Consider the following 19,016-nt stretch of genomic DNA (forward strand, 5'->3'; position numbering starts at 1 on the left):
ACCACAATGGCCTCTAAGCACAAAGCCTCGCCACTGCTCCCAACCTGTCACCATTAGTTTCCACAGCCTCCCCTTCGGTTTCTGGCCTCCAGCCACTTAAATACAAAATACTTTTAAGACAGTACTTTTAAGACCTAGCTCCATTCCCTTCCTATTGAACAGAAGAGGAATTAATCATTAACGAGTAACGATCTGCTAACAGTTTTCATGACCACTTCAACATAAACGAGACAACCTGAACATTTATTTTCCTTATTCCACCACTTCATAATTTACATTTTCCAACACCATTAGAACTGGAATTACATCCTGTTTCTTTGGTGGTGAAAACTGTCTTCATAATCTCTTTTGGGCCAAGAAGCTCCGGGGCATTACCTATCTTCTGCAAGTGCATTTTGTAGCCAGTTACCTGGTTTCATTTCAGAGTATCAGAAACTCCTCTTTATCGCCATTCCCCGTTGCAGATCCATGCTGATCATACAGCAACAATGCTGTTCTAGAGGGAGACTTCTCTTGAAAGCTAAGACGACAGAACAGCCAACAGATCTCTACAAGAACATCTTCCAAAAAGTAATTCTAAAGCGGAGCTCTTGAAGCTCTGCACAGTGTGAGTGATTAAATTCAGTGTGTACTGCCACCAGATCACTACACAGCACACTGAAGCTAAGCCTAGCATCTAAAGGAGGAAGACAACAAGAAACCGGAGTGTTGTAAGAGCAAGCCAGTTCAGTCTACAAGCCATAATCTACACAGCAGCAGCCTTCTTTGGTCTGAGTTCAGCTTCATAGTCACAGAGTCAAGAGAACTTAAGCTGAGCATATTGAATCAGTGCTTTAAGGCATTTCCTCATGAATAAACAGAAGGACAGCACAAGTAAATACTCTGTAAAACATTCATTAGTAAGTAGTTACTCACATTTGACACTGGACACAGTTTTTGAAGCTGTCCACCATCAGGAATGATCTAGTGTTCCCTAGTTAAATAATGCTTTGGAATGCAAGTGGTAATGATTAAAACACATTTAAGAAATGTGAAATGCTGGAAAGAAGTTCTTTTGTATAAATACATGCCAGCCAGAATGCCACACTTTACAAGTCTCCCCAGTAACACCTCGTACAACAGGTACCTGCATCTATTAAAATCTGACCCTAGAAAGGTGATGGGATGCTAATCGATACTTTTAGAAGTAAGCAGTACAAAGATGAGAGGTTTGCAAGAAATGCCAGCACATGGTGACACTCAACATAATGAGCAGGCCCTCAAAAGGATGTGAATGGGTGAGAGCTTGCTTCTCAACGCCTAAATACCTCAACCGTAATAAATAAGCCACCCTTAGCAGCGTAGCAGGTTACACTTGCAAATTGACACAGAAGAGGCTAACACTTGCTGAGCAAGGAGTGTGTGTTCCTGGAAAGCAAAGAATATTTTGAGCAATATTTGAAACAAAGAAAAAAAAAACAACAAACAAACAAGAAATCCAACCACCAGCAAACCCCAAACCACACCACCCAAAAGCCACAAGAACACAAGTTCAGAAAACCAGTTCAAAGAGGCAGGACACCAGCCTCAAGGGGAGGGGAAGACTGTGGGTAGGGGGTACAGCAGAGGGCCCTCAAATAAGATGTTTTACGATAAACACTTACTGCAATGTACAAAGCCAGTACTGAACTGGCACCACCTCACCTGGGGAAATAAAGGCACAGCATTTTTTAAGAGTTCACACAGGAGCATGGGGGCAGAGTGAGGGAGGAACATACAGAGCCAACGAAAGGCAGGCCAGGAGGGGTGCAGGCTCTAAAACCAGAGGATTAAAGAACTCGCTTGTGCCCCTTCCTTTCCAAAGCAGGAACATTCAAGACCCACACCAAAACATTTTATCTCAGAGCAGAGACTATGCAAGTAAAGAGTCTGACCAAGTGGAGGACCAGCCCCTAAAAACACAATTCTGAAAGACCTGCACTGCTCCAAAAAGGCATTCCTCACCTTCTGATACCGCCCTGTGTGAAAGTGTCTGCCCTGAACGCGTTTACGTTATCAAAAAGAAAGTGTTAATGACTGCAGGTATGGCAAACAGGACTCCTTCCTCTCCTGCTGCTCTGGAAAGAGATCTTTTTATTGTCATTTTAGCCATCTATAACTTTAACCAGAAGAACAGATAATAGAAATGCTTTCTACGGAGAGGTAGATAATCAGCATTAATGAAAAATTGGAGAGTAAAACACAGCTTTGTTTAAAGTTTCCTGTGGCCTTTCTTATTAACTGAAAAAAAAAAAAAAGGGAAAAGCTAAAGACTTAGTTATCATTCTTCTGAATTCCTCTAGGAGTATTATAAATCAATGCCAGATTTTTATACTAGTAGCAAACCACAGAGGACAGTGGTGTTGGCTGATAAAAATATCTTCCTCTGCCTTCAAGAAAAAAAAAAAAGAATGCTCTTTCAACCACCACATTTTTTCCAGCGCAGGAAATTCTTTCGGGCTCCAAACCGAGCGCTGTTTACACCTGAACATCTAACTCAGCGCCCGCCAACCCGCTTTCCCCCGCTCTGACGGCGCTGTCAGAAGGCACCCGGCTCCCTCCGGACCTGCAGCGGCCCCGGCAGCGGCTCACGGAGGAGCCGCGGGGCAGGGACGAGGGGAGGGGACCGGGAGCGGGACCGGGACCGGGGCCGGCCGCGTGTGCTCGGCGGGCCCCGCGCTCACCTCGGCGGCCGGGATGTTCACCACACCTGTCGACCTGCGCTTCTCCCGCAGCTTCCTCTTCTCGATCTGCCCCTTCCCCTTCCTGGCGCTGGGCCCCGAGCCCGAGCCCTTGCCCTTGCCCGCCGGCTTCTCCTCGCCCTCGGGGGAGCCCGGCACGGGGCTGGAGGCGGCGGCGGGCTCAGCGCCCCGGCCCCCGGCGAGGCCCTGAGGCGGCGGCGGCGGCGGCGGCTCCTTGGCGGGGGGGGCCCGGCCGAGGCTCAGGCAGTTGAGGGCCCCGCCGGCGGGGGGCGCCGGGCGGTCCGGCGGGGCGGCGGGGGGCAGGCAGCTGCCGCCGCCTCCGCCGGGCTCTGCCGGGGCGGCGGCGACCCCCGTGGGTCTGGGCTCGCTCACGGCGGCCGCCCCCGGTGGCGGCGGCGCCTGCTTGGCCCGCATCTTCTCGCGCTTGGCTTTCCACTCCTCCAGAAAGTCCGTGGTGCTGCCCCCGGCGCCCCGGTAGCCGCCGGTCGCCATGTTCCCGGCGGGGTCGGCTGGGCTCGGCTCAGCGGTGGTGGCGGTGGCGGCAGCGCCCCGGCAGCAGCACCTCCGCCGCCGCCCGCCGACGAGAGGGGCCCGGCGGGGCGGGCGAGATGGGGGCGGGGAGGGAGGCTCGGCGGACGGCGAACACCCTGCGGGGAACAAAAGGGGGGCCGTCAGGCGTCCCGCTGCCAGCCCAGCCCGTCCTCGCCCTGCCCCCCGCCCCCCCGGACCCTCCTCGCCCTCCGCCGGCCCCGACGCCCTCCCTGCCGGCAGCGGAGCCGCCCGGCGCTCACCTCCCTCCCTCCCTCCCTGCCGCCCGGCGGGGCCGCGGCTCCGTGCCTCGCTCGGTGCCTCGCTCGCTGCCGGCCCCAGGTGAGCGGCACCGCCTCCCGCCGGCCCGGAAGGCGCGGCCCCGGGGCGGCCCCGGCTCCCCCTTCCCTTCCCCTCCCCTCGGCCACAGCCCGGGCAGCGCAGGGCAGGGCCGGGCCGGGAGCTGCCGCTACGGCACCCGCGGGGCGCCGGCACCTGCCCGGGGCTCCCCCGGGGCTGCGGCCGTCGGGCCGGGGCTGTGCCTGGGAGGCGCCGCTGCCGCCGTGCGAGCGCTTCGCCCAGCCTCGTGCACCGGGCAGGTCCGCGGCAAGGTGCAGAGCCGGCAGCACGTCTCTTTTATTTTTCTTTTTTTGTGGCTGATGTGTAATGCTGAGCCCGGCCGTGCGGTTAATAAAAGTCCTTCACGAGTTTGGAGCGTGAACTTTTGGAAACGCTTTTGGTTTCTTTTTTGCAGCAACGGTACGGATGCTGTGAATGCCGGTTAAAAAGTCCTGGCGAAACGGGGCTCCAGATGGCTGCGGGAGGCTGCCCGTGCCCCACAGCACGCATACAGCAGGCTGCTCCGTCCTGCCTGAGCCTCGCAGCGCTGCGGTGGTGGGCACTGCCTCGGGGAATCGCTCACCCTGACACTCACTCACTCACTCCCCCAGTGGCTGAGGCTGGCAGGGCCTCTGGAGCCCACCAAGCCCAAGCCCTGTCCCAGCAGGGCCACCCAGCGCAGGCTGCCCAGGGCCACGTCCAGGTGGCTTTGGAAGATCTCCAAGGAGGAGACTCCGCAGCCTCTCCGGGCAGCCTGTGCCACTGCTCCGTCAACCACACAGAAAAGACGTGCTGCCTGGTGTTCAGAGGGAACCTCGGTGTCTCACCCCTCCAGCCATCAGTGCCTGGCTGGTGATCATTCATCCACTCAGACATTTCACTTAGCTCTATCAGATTTTTGCTCTGGTTCGGGCTTAGGGCTTTTAGTGGGGAGGCAGTTGATTTTGAAGGAGTTTATGTGTCTGTGTAGGTAGAAGTTCAGACATCTGCATCCCCAGCGCAGATGAAACCTCTCATCTTTCAGGTAACAGTAAAGCCCGAAACAAAACAGGTTAATGGTTCCGTGTTATGCTGGAAAGCTGTCAATAGGCACAAGAGTAGATGTTGAAAATACAGGTCTATACTAGCTCTACTTAATGCTAAAAAATTATTGATGTTGATTATATTTCTATTTGCCAATCAAGCATTTAATGAAGCGTTGACTTAATGTTGACTCAATTAGCTCTCGCCTCAAAAAACACATTCTTACCTTCACGTTCATCTAAAGAGTTTTGTTAGAAAGCTATTGAGCTGTGTTTTAGAAAACACAATTTAGAAAAATGATCCTTAGTGTGAATTCTTGCCTGCAAAGTACTTTTCCCATTCTGTCAGACTCTTCCTCTTACAGACTCTTCCTCTTACATGAAGGAGAGCTGTCCTTGAGACAAACACCAGTGTTTCGCTCCTTGACATTGCCCCCCATGAGCAGCCCATCTGGCTAAAAATGTGTAAAAATCATGTAACAAAGTAATTGTTTGTAATACTTCATGTATATGGAGAAACACTGTGATGTATTTCAGTTTGAGGGTTCCCTCTGCTCCCAGTCACCCAGGTCTTCCTGCAAGGCTTGGGCAGCATCTTACCTGCCCACATATCCCGTGGGTTGAGCACTGCAGCTGGGCTTTAGCTGCATCTGCCATTGCTGTTAGATTTATTGCTTCTATCTTCTATAAAAAACATTGGCGCTTTTTTTTTGTTGTTGTTTTGTTTTTTTCAGTGCCAAAAATGGCTTTGTGTTCCCTATGGTCTGTTATATATTAACAGGAGTTATGTTGTGGTGAGTGAGGTTGGGCTTGAGTGCCCAAAACAAAAATGCTGACTGTCAGACGTTTGCATCTCAATAAGGTTGTCTGTGCTGGAGAGCTTTCAGGGATAAAGTCCCAAATAGTTTAAGTATCACGCTGCATGTTTTCCTCAGCCACAACTGAGAACAGCTGAGTAGGTTTCAAACAGCACTTTTTTCTTACAAAAAAAAATAAAAAAAAATCTTGAGGGTATTCTTAAGGCCTAGAAATACAATTCATTTTATTAGCTACGTTTTAAGCTGGCATGATGACAAGGGTCCCTAAGCCTTAAAATATCGTTTTTTGTATATTCATTATTATGGAATGGGATTTTCCCCTAGAGGTAAAATTACCACCAGGATTTGGTAGGATGATCTTGATCTCCTTTGCCAGGCAAAAACCAAACACTTTGTCTTTTCAATTTAGATTTTTTTTTTTTAAAGGCATTTATTCCTAAAATCTTGAGGAAATGAAGTGCCTTGTGGGATTGGGCACATTAAAGCTGATTCCTTTTTATAAGGTTGTGAATTGTTTCAGATTTTTGTGACTTCTGCTAGAAATCCAACCAACTATCCAACCTTAATGAGGTTCTGTGTACAAACTTATCTGAGCCATAATCTTTTATGAAGTGACATTTTTCAAGGGCTGGAAAATAAAATACAGAACGCATTAATGTATTACCAGATGAGCAAATTAAGAAAAACATCCCAACTCCTGGCCAGTGTCTGTTTGCCTGCTGTCCCCAGGCTCCTGGTTAGTGTTTGTTGTACCCGCTGATGCCCATATGCTCTCCACAGAAACATTCCCTCTTTCTTCAGCATCTTTGGAAGCTCTCCCTAAAATCTTTGTGGAGACTGCTGCATTTCCCTGCCTGTCTTTTGAAAACATACTTTTCCTTCCATTCCCGACTTTACCCCAGCTGCGTCTGTCTTACCTGAGCATCCCCGAAGCTGCTGCTTGGTGCTCCTGCCTGGTGTGCCCTCCTCTCCTCCCTCTGAAGCTCATTCAGCCAACAGTTTTCATGCTGCTACTCCCAGAACAAACATCGTCAGTCCCCTGCTTGCTCTGCCTGCTCCATCACTCTTGCAAAATTTATTCAGCTCTCTCCAGCGCAGTCCCATTAAACCTCCCCTCTCTGCTGCTTTGCGTTTCACCTGCTGGATAATGCTCACCCACACCACTTTGTACCCCAGATAACCTATCTATTTCAGTGAAATCTTACTGCTATCTGTTCACAGAAATACCTGCTTCTTTTTTTATCCATAGAATTTCAAAAGCCTTCTCTTTAAACCTTTCCCATTAAATGACTTACTGTAACTCCTCTCTATCTTTCTGTAAAATCCCCACCTGTGCTGCATGAAATCTCTCAAGTCAAATCTTCATGTAAAAGTAAAATGATCCTATGACATAGCACTGCTGTCCTTCTTGACTCTTCCTTTTAACCTTTCCTTGCTAATGCTTTCCCAGCCAATGCCCTGGCAATGCCTGCTTTCCTGCCTCAGGTCACTCACGCTGCCACAGACCACGTCCCTAGGATGAGGCAAGATATGGTGAAGTACACTTTACCAGGACATGTCTCCCTCCTTGCACTCTCCTGCTATTCCCAGTTATATCTCTAAAAGAGGATTGTATCTCTGTCAGAAACAGTCAAAAGAGTTTAAAAACTTTGGTGGTGTTCCACAGCCTTGACTGCTGGTCTCTTCCGCCTGCTTCAGAGGATTAATTTGTGGTGGTGAAGAAGCGAAGCTGTGAAGGATAACACGGAGATACTTTCCGTTTGACTTCAGGACAGCAAAGCGATTGCATATTTTGTCTCTAGCAAATTTTCTTTTTTAGGCATGTAGAGAGACGTTTATTTCTGTTTACACCCGTACTGTTTGCTTTTCAAATTCTCTCTTAACCTTTGGTTATTCTCATCTTACCTACCAGCTTCTCTTATCACTTGGTCTTGGTTGGTTTTGCATTTTTGTCTAAATGTGGATAAGCTGCTATTCCTTGCAATGTAATACAACTTTCTGCTACTTCTGAGCTGTACACGCTATCTAAATCTGAGAGGCTTAGCCTATCAGCATGGATTTTTATTTCCTAAACTTTTCTTCCAGGTTTTAATTAAATTATTCTTCCCCTCCTTCATCCTCCCCCCCTTCACTGGAGCTTACTGCTGCAGTGCTAAACTTCTGGCAAGGTTTTCTGCTGTTAGGTTCTGACAGTTAGTGATGTTCTAGTCCCTGTGGTCAATGGTTTAGCTGTATTACTTTGTTCTGGCTTTTGTCTGGAAACTCGTACAAATCTGACATTCCCTCTTTCACTGAAATATCAACTGTGTACTATTTGTCATGTTACTGAATTAGATGCCTAAAACATATATTTTTTAAATACTAGGTCCCAATTTGAAATCTTGCATTCAATGATAACAAAGTTTTGTAAAATATTTGGATAATATTTGGATATGTAAAATGATGGATTTATCAGCAGCTATTAGCATTCAGGATCAGTCCTAGGAGCCATACCTTCTAGTGTGGTTTCTGTACGTGGCTTTACCATTCTTGAACTCTGCTATCATTTGACCATAAATACCTGAATAGTTTCTTCAAACCATGTAGTACCAGCTCTTGCAGCAAAGTTCATTCATTGAACTGGTGGAGGCATGCAGTGTGGAAAGAAAAACAAAAACTTACAGAAGGAAGTTAATGTGATTTTTGAAGTATTTCATTTTACAGTATGAGAAACTCATGCAGAGATTGCCATCTGTCTCCAGTTTGCAGTTGTTGGATAGGAACGAGGGTAGAGATGACTTCAAAGGCTTGATAAGAACATTTTCTGCCACAGTTCACAATCACTGCTTCTCGCGTTCTGCTCTGTATGCTTTTCCTGCCTTACAGGAAAAAAAGACCTATGGCTCTGTTTATCCTGCTGCTCCTTTCTATTTGTGATGAAGTTCAGTCAGCATAGCTTTGAAATAGTTTATTGAGCAACCACGCTACCTCTTTTTCACTGTCGAAATAGGTACTCTCTAGGGCCAGATCTGAATGGTGAACTGAGTGCATATGCCCTAGAGCAACTTGCTGAGGAGTGGGATGGAAAACAGACATGGAGTCAGAATGTTACACTGTGAGGTATAAGGTGGAGGAAAACCAAAGCTGACAAATCTTACAGAGTCTGGGGAAGAAGGGGGAAAAGGGTGAATGCCATTAGGCAGGCTAGGAATATGCTTTGGGACCAGTTTGCAAAAGGCATGGAAAAACTCCAAAACCCTGGCAGCGAACCAGTAGGGCCAGGATATAGGATATGAGCGTGATACAAAAGCAGCACATAGAGGAGACGGTCTTTCCATTCTGGCTCCACTTTCATGTTCCCTGTGAAGGAACCTAGGGAGGTTCTCACAGAACGCTTCGTTATGGAGGATCCGTCAAAATTAAAGGACTGAAAAGAAATAACACAATTTGATAAAGTGAAAAATCACAAATTGGCAAGCTGAGGGGTGGTGACAAAGCAGTACATGGAATTCAGTGTAGACAAACCTGAAGTGACTTAGGTTGGGAAGAATGTTCTAAGGTGCCATCTGAGCACGTACCGTCTTGGTGCTCAGGGACAGGGTCTAGTGGGTGACATTGGTGGTAGGGTGATGGTTGGACCTGATGATTTTGGAGGTCTTTTCCAACCTTAATGATTCTGTGATCTAGACATACTTGAGCAGCACTGAGTCTGTCAGACCAAAATGGTCCCCCAGAGTGCCCGTGCTCCCACACAGTGTGAATATAAGGGAGGCAGTGGGTTTGGCTGCATGCTGGCTTATTAGTCCAACCTCTACACTTGTGCTTCAGGGAACAAACAGAGGTGCTGAAGTATCCTTGCAGTCCTCTGCAGGAGAGACCATGCAGTCTTCCGGACATGAGCTACCCTTAGCTGCTTTCTGCAGTGTGTGCCTGTGCATGTTGTGCTCCGCACTGCTCAGGGAGCCAGCTGGGCTGCCACCCATACAGAGGGGCCGCCTGGTCACAAAGCTGTTGTGCCACCTCAGATAATATCTGTCACCCTGGCAATTCAGTGCTGGCTTACTTGGCCGTATGACCAAAATAATATCACGGGTTTACATTTCAGTTAAGATAACCTTAAGTTATCTGAATAACACCACCTTTGTTGCTTTTTGTGTTACGTTTGATACGTTTCCAGACTGGATGTCAACATCTGATGACCTCCATTAGTGCTTAATGGAAAACTCTTTGTACACTAAGAAGCTTTTACCTGTGCTGAAGGACTATCAGCACCAGCAGAGCCCATTCCCTCCTCTTAAAAGACTGCAAGCTGTGAACAGACTTGTCTCTATACAGCTGATGCTCAGGGTAGGTTTAAAGCATTGGTCAACAGATTCTGGTCCCTGACAAATATAATTCAGTTCCTGTCTTTCTGTTTCCCCAGAAAGCATGTAAGCATGCAAATGAATAATTAGAAACCAAATCCAGTGGTGACTGGGCTGCTGTCTGTCCGTGTCTGCTAGTTACACTTCAAAACCCTCTGGGGATTTTTCGTTTTCCTTTTTTTCAATAAACAGCCCTCTAGCTCTTATGAATTGTTTTGATCCTTTAAAGGGCCAATACAAAGCCAGTAAAAATGAAGTAGGTCTCCAGGCTGTCCCGTGTCCCTCTGGCAAACCTGTTCCACAGCTTCATCCTAATCCACCCCATGCAGGGCAGGGCTCAGTCATGCGGGGGGGCTCAGAGCCACGTCCCCCAAGGCATGCGGTTAGGATGGACTGACCAACCTCTGGGGGACCACTGGGAAACTGGGTGTTCACTGGGGTGCATGCAGAATTTAGTGCCATGGCTTTTTACAGTGCTTTGTTTGAGCTAGCTGTTTGGTGATTACTTTTCTCTTACACCACAGTATTTCTAGGACCCAGGGTTTTTCATACAACGGGCCATAAAGAAGTTGCCTTGTAGAAGGAATCAGGCAGATATTTCAGGAATTCAGTACTGGTTATTAGTAGCAATCATCTGGAAGTGTCCAAAACAAACACAAACAGCAATCAATCTATGGCCGTGACATATCAGTGAGTGTAAGCAGAGGAGGGGGAGCGGTGAAAAGAGTTCAGAGTCTTGCTAAGAAAGCAAACGAAATACAAAGGGAGAGAACAGCTTAAACAAGATAAAAATGAAATTTGCTTTCTATTGTTAAAATTATGATGGTATTTTACCAAACTTTGTTCAGTGATACCTGTCTGTGCTATAAACAGCTAGCATGAAAGCTTGGGGCTGAACATCAAAACTTATGTGCCTATATCATAACCATTTTATATAAACCAGCGTGGGCACTGCTTAAAAGCGAGTTTTGAGTTTTGTTCATAATATACATTCTTTGCTATTTCAAGGTGAAAATTGCTAAGCCATTTAAGCAAGTTTCAAATATGTATTGAAAAGAAGTTTTAAGTTAAAAAATCAGTTGGAAGAAGACAAGCTACATACTTTGTCCTGCCTGCAAGCAAGTCCACAGCCAATGCTATTTGTAAATTTTCCCCAAAGCAGCCACATTTCAATGGAAAAAGTGTAAGACTTTTAACTGCTTTCAACCTGAATCTGTTTAGAGGTACAAAGAATAGGAACAAAGCCTATGAAAAATAGTGCTGACTCCTGAGGAGGGCAGTAACTGGATTAAACAGGAACAGGTGACTTGTATGGTGCTTGGTTTATGGTAGGAGCACTCCCTTGGGTCAGAGAGAAACTGGAGTAGGTGGGAACTAAATGGCTTGGTAGAGGCATTCCTCATTCCTCCTGAGTAAAGATTAGATTATCAGGGGAAAAAAGATCCTGTGGTCAGGAAAGATTAATGGCATCTCTGAAACCATTAGGGATGTGTGCTTGTGAGAGGCTCGGGATAAGGAGGTGCAAGAAAAGGGGGAAGGGGCGGCAGGTAGCAGGGGTGGAGGGAGAGGACACCAAGTGTTGAGGCTGCAGAAGTTGTGGTCAGCAGAGAAGTTGATGGAAGATACCACAGTGGAACTATCAGCAAGAGAAGAAGTAACCCATGGTCAGCTCTGAAGAGTGAGTGAAACAACAGGGAAGCAACAAATGAGCAGAAAATGCAAGGACCAAGCAGAAGGGTGGGAGACAGCCTAGCTGGGCAGAAATTGGCAGTGACTACAAGAACTGAGGAGTGCTGGGAGCTGAATGCCCCAGGAGGGTCCCGGAGATCTGGGTGGCGTACAGGAGCAGCTGAGGAGGCTGACAGCCGAGATGAGAAGATGGAGTCAGTTTTCTCCAGAAGCTGTGGCATGTCGGTAAGCTTGTAGGGACTTGTTAGTAAAACATGAAGGGAGTTCTTACGCTGGATGTCTGTGTGTAGCAATGCTGAGTGCCACTCCCCAGAAACTGTGGAAATTCAGAGTGCTTAAGGTCTTCAGGGCAGTGGCTTCTTGGATCTTTCGGTTATTGCGGCTATCACCCTGAACTACAAATAACGTAGCTCAAAGCTCTCCCCAGCACACAGAACAGGTATAAATGGTGGCTTGGAAATAGGGGCAGAACCCTGCCAACGCAGGGCTGAGGAGAAAAGGTGGAGGAGACTGGAGAATAATGTTAAAAGGAAAGTGAGCAGTGCTTGTGATATAGTATACGTGTTTGCAAAGCAATGATCAGGGAGGAGAGACTGACTGAGGCAAAGGAAAAGGAGACTAGAGAGATACTGCAGTGTACACAGTGCTCTGGTTACAAAGCAAAGCCTGTAAGCAACACACTTGCATGGTGGTCACACTGCAATGGGGTTGGGCAAGGAGTTAATCTGCATTTGGCATTTCAGCCAAGTTCAGTGCTGCTATAAAACACAGGCTTGCCAACTCCTGATACAAAGGATTTTTTTTTCCTTTTTAAAAATTTGCCTTCCCCCCTTGTCACTGGGCTCTAGCTGAGCCTTCCTGGGGCGCTTTGCACGTGCTGGCTCCCCGGCCACAGGGCTGCTGGCACAGCGCAGGGCACCGGTGCCAGTGCCAATGCCTGTGCCAATGCCAACACCAGTATCGAGAGGCTCCAGCAGGACCATGCTAGCCAAATCTGTTCTCCCAGGCTCACCGGCCTGCCCTGAGGGGACAGTTTCAGCCCAGCAGGCTGGCCGAGAGCTCTCTGCACCGTTCATTTTTTTGGTACGCGGTGCTCGGAGGCCTTGCTGCGCTCAGCCTCCCTTCACGCCTCAATTAACTCGAGATTTCTGCTCCTCGCCCCGCTCCCTGCCTCAGCCCAGCTCCGGCTCGGCTCGCACAGAGGCAGAAGGACCTGGAGGGGCTGCCCCCAAGCAACAACAAGAGCGGGCAGTCCTGGAAACCCCCCTGCCAAACGCCTCCAGGGCGCCCGAGGGCCTGGGCTGGGCCCGGGTCGCCCCTGACAGGGCAGCGGGGCCCGGCTGCCGCGGCCCCCGGGTGCCGCCTGCTGGCTGCCGGCACGGCCCGGCCCGGGGATATAAAACGGGAGCGCATCGCTCCTCGGCGGTGCAGGGGGGAGAAACAAGCGGCAGAAGCAGGCTGGCACGGAGCTCCGGCAGCTGTAGGAAGGGGTGGCTGCGGCTGAGTTAGCGGGCAGCCCGCACGGCGTGAAGCAGCACCCGTGGCTGCAGGTTTGGTGGGAGGAAAGACTTTCGTATCCTGCCGCTTGCCATAAAAACCTGAGGGGTGAGCTGACGACAGCTGGAGAACCGCGATAAGAGCAGTTCGTGCAAATGTGGATTTTTTTTTTTTATTTTTGTTTTTTTTTTTTAAACCATTTCACTTTTCCATTAAATCTTGTGTCTGGGCAGCGAGTACGCTGTGTCCCCACACATGTATTTTGTGTACCTTTTCCCTAGACGTGTATTTAGTGCCAGCTGGCAGGATGAAGCTCCTCTCCCTTGGAAGCCTCAGGGTGCAGGGCTGGGTGAGCCCCCCAGAAAGCAGCAGCTTGATTTTAGCTGCAACGTAGCAACTCCGAGTCAGGCCTGTCCTTATTGAGGCTGAGATGCAGCCTGAAAACAAGGGTACCTGATGTAGACACTCACACAGGCAACAGGACTGGCTCCCCTGTCCGCTTTGGTAGGGGAGGGCTGGGGCTGGCATAGCCACCTGCGGGGCTGGGGGCTCTGGGGTCCAGAGATGCTCCAGCTCAAGGCCAGAGATGTCTGCAACCACTTCTCACTGTATGGTTTGCTCCAGGGGCCATTCTGCCCAGCTCATCTCCCCGCTCAAAGGACACCGTGTACTGCAACAGGTGGAGCTCCCAAAGACGGTTCCAAGGGTTCTTCTCTCCCCCCCTATTTTTTTCTTTCTGTTTTTTCCCCTTTGTTATAAAGGCTGGAAGGACCACACTGGAAGATGAATTGTGCTGCCCTGGCTAACTACTTCTGCTAAGCTTTAATAGGCTTGCGAAACAGATGGGTAGAACCCAACCAAGGAGGGTGAAATAATTAGGGTTGGAATGCGGGGCTTTTGTCCCTGCCATCATTATCCCTGGGCCAGATCAGAAACATTAGACATCCAACAGGTGATGTTTTCAGACGAAGAAACGAACAGTTCCTCCTTTCTCTAAAGGCTACATACTTTTGCTATCTAATCAGTAATACAGACCAGGGAGGTGCTGACAAAAGTAAGAATAGCTGATGACTTCATCGGTGTGGCAGCAGCTCTCCCTTTAAAGCGTCAGCAATTCATTGTGGGTTTTTGAAGCTCTTTTTTTTTTTTTTTTTTTTTTTTTTTTTTGGGGGGGGTGGGGGTGTATTAATTCTGTCTTCCATGCAGAAATCTGCAGTCACCTTTGGGACTGGTACATTTTTTAAGTCTATGCTGAGGCAGAGCACTGTCACTGGAGCAGGGTACTTGCTGTTACTGTCTAACAAACCCCAACTGCTGCTCTTGCACTCAAAACAAATGTAAAGCAAATACCTCCAGTCACCAACGTTTTTTTTCCCTTGTTATTAGTGGCTTCGACCTAAGAACCCGAGGAAGCTGAATCACCATAGCTAAATGTTAACAATGTGTACATAATCATGCAGAGTAACAACTTTGAAAAACTTCAGCAAATTGTCTCCTCTATCCCCAGCAGACAGACTGGCTATTCCTACATGGGGAAAAAATGTAATTTCACAGAGATGATTATCAGGACTGCGAGAATACTGTCCTAAGATTTAAAGCCCTGTATAGGTTTGCTGTTGTTTTTGTTTTGTTTTGTAGAATTAGAACAATGCTGTGGCAACAATTCTGTAAGCTTCTGGAGTTTTCTATTTAAGAACTCGTGGGCAGCCTGTGCTGGAAATACTACAGAAGAAGCTGCAGTAGAAATGGAGGATTAAGGTACTTCATAAGCCACTGAAATAATAAACAATTGCAAAATTTAAGGAAAAGAATAAATTGAAAAAAAAAAAAACACCAACAAAAAAACCATGGGAAAGCAACCCTCTACAAGGCAACTACAATTCTTTCTTTACCTTCTTTAAAATTAGGTTCCACAACTTACATAAAGTTCATATAGTTGTGTAGTTTTTCAAACTGTATGTTACCCAGTGATTTTGTCTGGCATTTTGCTGTGACAGTCTTCAGGATTGTAGCTGGAAATTAAATTGTATCTATAAAACATTAACCTATCAGCTGCACAGTTGAAGTGTCAAAATTATCTACTGACCACACTGCATCATGTGAAGTTGAAGCTACCACTAAAAGGGGAAAAAACCTCTCAGTGTCACTGAAAGTGGAGCTGCCCTCACCTTCCATATGCACTGCTCAACTTCTGAGGTGGTGATGCCTTACAGCACCTGGCATTGTGCTGTAGTTCCTCCTTGCTACCTGCTCCTCTTTAGCACTAGAGATCTCCCGTCTACCATCTTACTCATCTTTTTGGTGCCTTTGCTCTTGAATATAAACCTCACTGTTAAGTCCAATAGCAGATAGGAGTCATCTCATGTGGAGCCCATTTCTGTAAGATCCTGACACAGGTATCTTCAGCTCCTCAGGCGCATATTTTTCTCTCTTCTACAAGATGACCTGTATGTATTTACATTTTCTAGAAAGGAGAGAACACTTGCTCTAAGACAAGACCACCAAACAAACAGTGGCTTACAACTATTGAAGAGGGAAGATAAATATCCATTGTTTTAATGCTCATCTAAGCACAAAACAAAGTTTAGCAGGGAGAGTAACACCAAGACTCTCATGTTTTGTATTTGATGATCAACAAACAAATGCACCAATCTACACAGAAAGAACTTCTCTGACACATTTAGCAGAAGTCTTGAAGTGGTGTATGGTAGGAACTGGGAAGGTCCAAAGGAAATTGTTCATGATGAGGGAGATGCGGTGGGTAAAAACACAGTTCCATCTCCAGAGCCTCTTATTCTAGGCAATTGCTAGCATTTGGACCCAGAAAGTCCTGCAGCCCTACAGACACACTCCTTCCATCCTCCCTGCACCCAGTGCTGCTTCCCCACGTGTGCTCACCCCTCCTCTCGGGGTGACAGCTTTGCTACCAGCTGGGGGTGGTTCTGTACATTCCCATTTTCTCTTCCTCTTCAGCACCAGCTACTTAAATGCTGCCATCTGTTCTTGGTGTAAACTGTGGCACTTGAAGATCACTTTCCACACTGGGACAAGTCCCCTGAAAATGTAAGCTGCCGTTTGGAATTACCATTTAAGCCATTAGTTATTTAAGCAAGCTTGCCAGTCAGCAGCCTGTTTCTTATATGCAAACCACTGCCTAAATAATAAAGTAGTCCCCTGCTACCATTTTGCTTCTGTGGTAGCTTGATTTTTTGGGGGTGTGTTTGGTCTGCAACACAGTCAGTACAGTATGATGGTGACACAAGTTTAGCAATTGCTTTGCGAGATTCAGATAGCATTACGTAAAAAATGGTTCTCAGATTCTGCACACATACAGGTTTATGTAAAACATAGAAACATTTGTCCAAGTTGTTACAGATTGCATAAATATGGCATTTTTACTGTTGCATTTACAGATGTGCATGTACAACGATGTGCAAATAATCACAATTCGATTACAATCTTTGAAACGTACTTGAACTTGGCATCCAAGTAGCGCAATGAATGAAAAATGCCCACCGAAGAATTTAAATAGCAAACTTATAACATGGTTTAAATTCATAACAAATTTCAATGACTTCTCAGTAAAACTTTCACACATTTAAAATAGTTTGTATTCATTTTATTTGTATATGTCAAAATACATTTTTTTTTTCCAAAATAGTGGGTTTTGCAACTAGTTTCATGCAGATACAAGGTCTGCTCAGTACTACCAATAAAATCAATATAGCACAGTAGCCATTCATTTTTTAGATATAAAGAATAAATAACCTAAATATAAAACACTAAAATATTAGAAACACTTATTTAATCATTCACAGGCACCCAAACTTTACCAAATATAACCCAGAATATGCCTAACTGTCTTGTAACAGAACTCAATACGTTGCAGCCATTCAAACTGTTCAATTCTTTGCTTATTTTATGTTAGCATACGACAATGGAAGTTCCCTATGGTTCAGACCCACCTCTCATACAGATCAATTACAATAAGATATCTCAAACTATCTGTGTACCTTTAAAATCAAGAATCCTGAGCTTGGTAGTAAGAGCATAACCTTACATCTTCAAAAAACCAATCAACAGAGAGAGGACATCATGTCTTCCTTACCAAAACATATCCCACCCCCATAAAACTACCCTCCCCCCCAAGTAGGCAGTAGAACACAATGACCTTTTTAAATGAAGGGGTACAAATTCACATTTAATATAGTATACAATATAATCAATAATACAATAGCTACTACAAGCTTTACAATGTACAATTTGTTTTAATGGCTGATCTGTTCAGTGGTTTTAGGCAATAAACTATGTGCCAATAGGATGTTGTATTTTGAATGGTTTAGTGAAAATATAAAAGCTGTTTCTAACAAAAGCGATCTTCACTTAAGTACTTTTTTTTGTTTTTAAAGGCCACTGAAATGTATAAAATGGTCTGACATGATGGTGTTATCAAATTAGATGCCTTCTCACATGGCAACAACAGTGCATATAAACATTAATGTGAGTGTAATGGGTTATGTTTTTCAAATGATTTAGTAACATTACTTTGGCTAGCACAACAGTTTTGGACAGCACTCAGATAAATACAGGTATGTGAAATGTAGTGAAGCAGTTATATTTATGCAATTTTTATTATGGTGAACACTATCAAATGAAAAAAAAATGGGAAGAAAAGATAATAAAGTATTTTATATAGTTTAGACCTTTTGTAAAGATAGGGCTCCATACAATGTACAATGTCTAAATTCTTTATACCATAAAAATTAATGAACTTTGTTAAACACACTATTCTGGAGTAGCCTAATTTGCATTAACAGACATTTGCAATAGGGAAATATATTCAAGCATGCCACGTGGTGGTCTGAAAAATCAAACCAGTACACATTTATATATACAGCATCACTCAGTACCTGCTCAAATGAATGTGACGATTACAGGATCTAACATCTTTCACTACAAACTTTTTTTTTTTTAAAGTGACCAATAAAGGCAGAAAACAGGACTCTTAAAATAATTCTAGTTTCAACTGACTTTTAAAGCATTTTGTATAGGAAATAAATGCATATTGCACAAACAGTGAAAGCAAATGTTCCACCAAGCATCTCTGTTCCAGGTGGTTGGACAATACAACTCTAGGTAGCTACACAGTTATGTAATTTAAAAGGGTGTGTGGTCTCTGCAAATGGTAAAGCTGTGAAAACACTGTACAAGAAAATCTGGTACATGAATAATTAGAAGGGAAAAAAAATCCAAACTTAAGATTTAAAGAAAAACTGAGTATAGAAAAAAACCTGGGAATTGTGGCACAACAAAAACATTATTGAGTAACTGTCTTCTGTGAGAGCTGAAAGCTTTTGTTGATGTAAAAGTGTTTATGTACAACTAAGGCTTACTGGTTAAATATCTGAGGCGTATCTGGCCTTGAACACTTTCCTTATTATGCTGTAGCTGTAAACAGGATTTCTCAGTCATTTTATCTTCTCAGCAGCTGCATTTTAACAGAAACAATGATCTTGATACAAAAAACACACAGGTAAGAGGGCGTTTTGGCAGGATATCTGAAAATGACAGTCTCCAAGGGATCTTCCCACACTTCCAGTGACTGCCATACTATGGTCCACTGGAGTTACTAGTGATGTGCAATACCGTTATTTGCTGCTGTAGTAAACCCTTTATTTTGAAAGTTTGCTTATAACTCTGATCAAGGCCCCATTTTCATCTTTTAGCCTCTGGTTGTCTGCCTTCAGGTCTGGTAGCATCTATCAAAAATGAAACACAATGGTTATTTGCAATTATACACTAAGTAAAAGCAACAAGACTAGACAAGCACTAGGGATAAAAATCTTTATTTAGTTGAGGTATTTTGGCAGTTACTGTCCCCTTTTGTATCAGCAGTTCAGAAATTTCTCACCTTTTAGCACGATACAGTTAGGAGCTCTAGATTAGGATTTTCATTTGCTTGGTCTAGATACATTAAAACCAAGTAGTGCAGATGAGCAGCCTCTCCACAAAAGCATTTACAGTAGCATAAGGAAAGCAATTAAATGCTCCAGATTTCAG

The 19,016-nt window shown here is 45.7% G+C and overlaps 2 protein-coding genes across 12 annotated transcripts in view; both read right to left on the reverse strand.

Moving 5' to 3' along the window:
* The window catches only part of PAWR (pro-apoptotic WT1 regulator), an 80,729-nt gene extending 77,023 nt beyond the window's left edge, over positions 1-3,706 (reverse strand). The window contains exons 1-2 of one of the 2 annotated variants that reach the window (XM_038171677.2): positions 3,558-3,706; positions 2,703-3,367 (exon numbers count right to left, since the gene is read on the reverse strand). In XM_038171677.2, the coding sequence (XP_038027605.2) occupies positions 2,703-3,212 (510 nt within the window). In that variant the 5' untranslated portion in view covers positions 3,213-3,367; positions 3,558-3,706. Of the gene's footprint in view, positions 1-2,702; positions 3,368-3,511 lie in introns of both variants that reach the window. The other variant, XM_027454386.3, reaches the window with a different exon arrangement.
* A 12,854-nt stretch (positions 3,707-16,560) lies between these two features.
* PPP1R12A (protein phosphatase 1 regulatory subunit 12A) overlaps positions 16,561-19,016 on the reverse strand; it is a 124,236-nt gene continuing 121,780 nt past the window's right edge. For 5 of the 10 annotated variants that reach the window (XM_027454321.3, XM_027454343.3, XM_027454361.3 and 2 more), the window contains one exon: positions 18,576-18,715. Coding sequence is in view for 2 of the 10 variants with exons in the window: in XM_027454353.3 (XP_027310154.1) it covers positions 18,629-18,715 (87 nt within the window). In the remaining 8 variants the exon portion in view is untranslated. Of the gene's footprint in view, positions 18,716-19,016 lie in introns of all 10 variants that reach the window. The other 5 variants (XM_027454371.3, XM_027454368.3, XM_027454332.3 and 2 more) reach the window with 2 other exon arrangements.

Source organism: Anas platyrhynchos, chromosome 1 (genome assembly GCF_047663525.1).
Source record: "Anas platyrhynchos isolate ZD024472 breed Pekin duck chromosome 1, IASCAAS_PekinDuck_T2T, whole genome shotgun sequence".
NCBI lineage: Eukaryota > Metazoa > Chordata > Aves > Anseriformes > Anatidae > Anas > Anas platyrhynchos.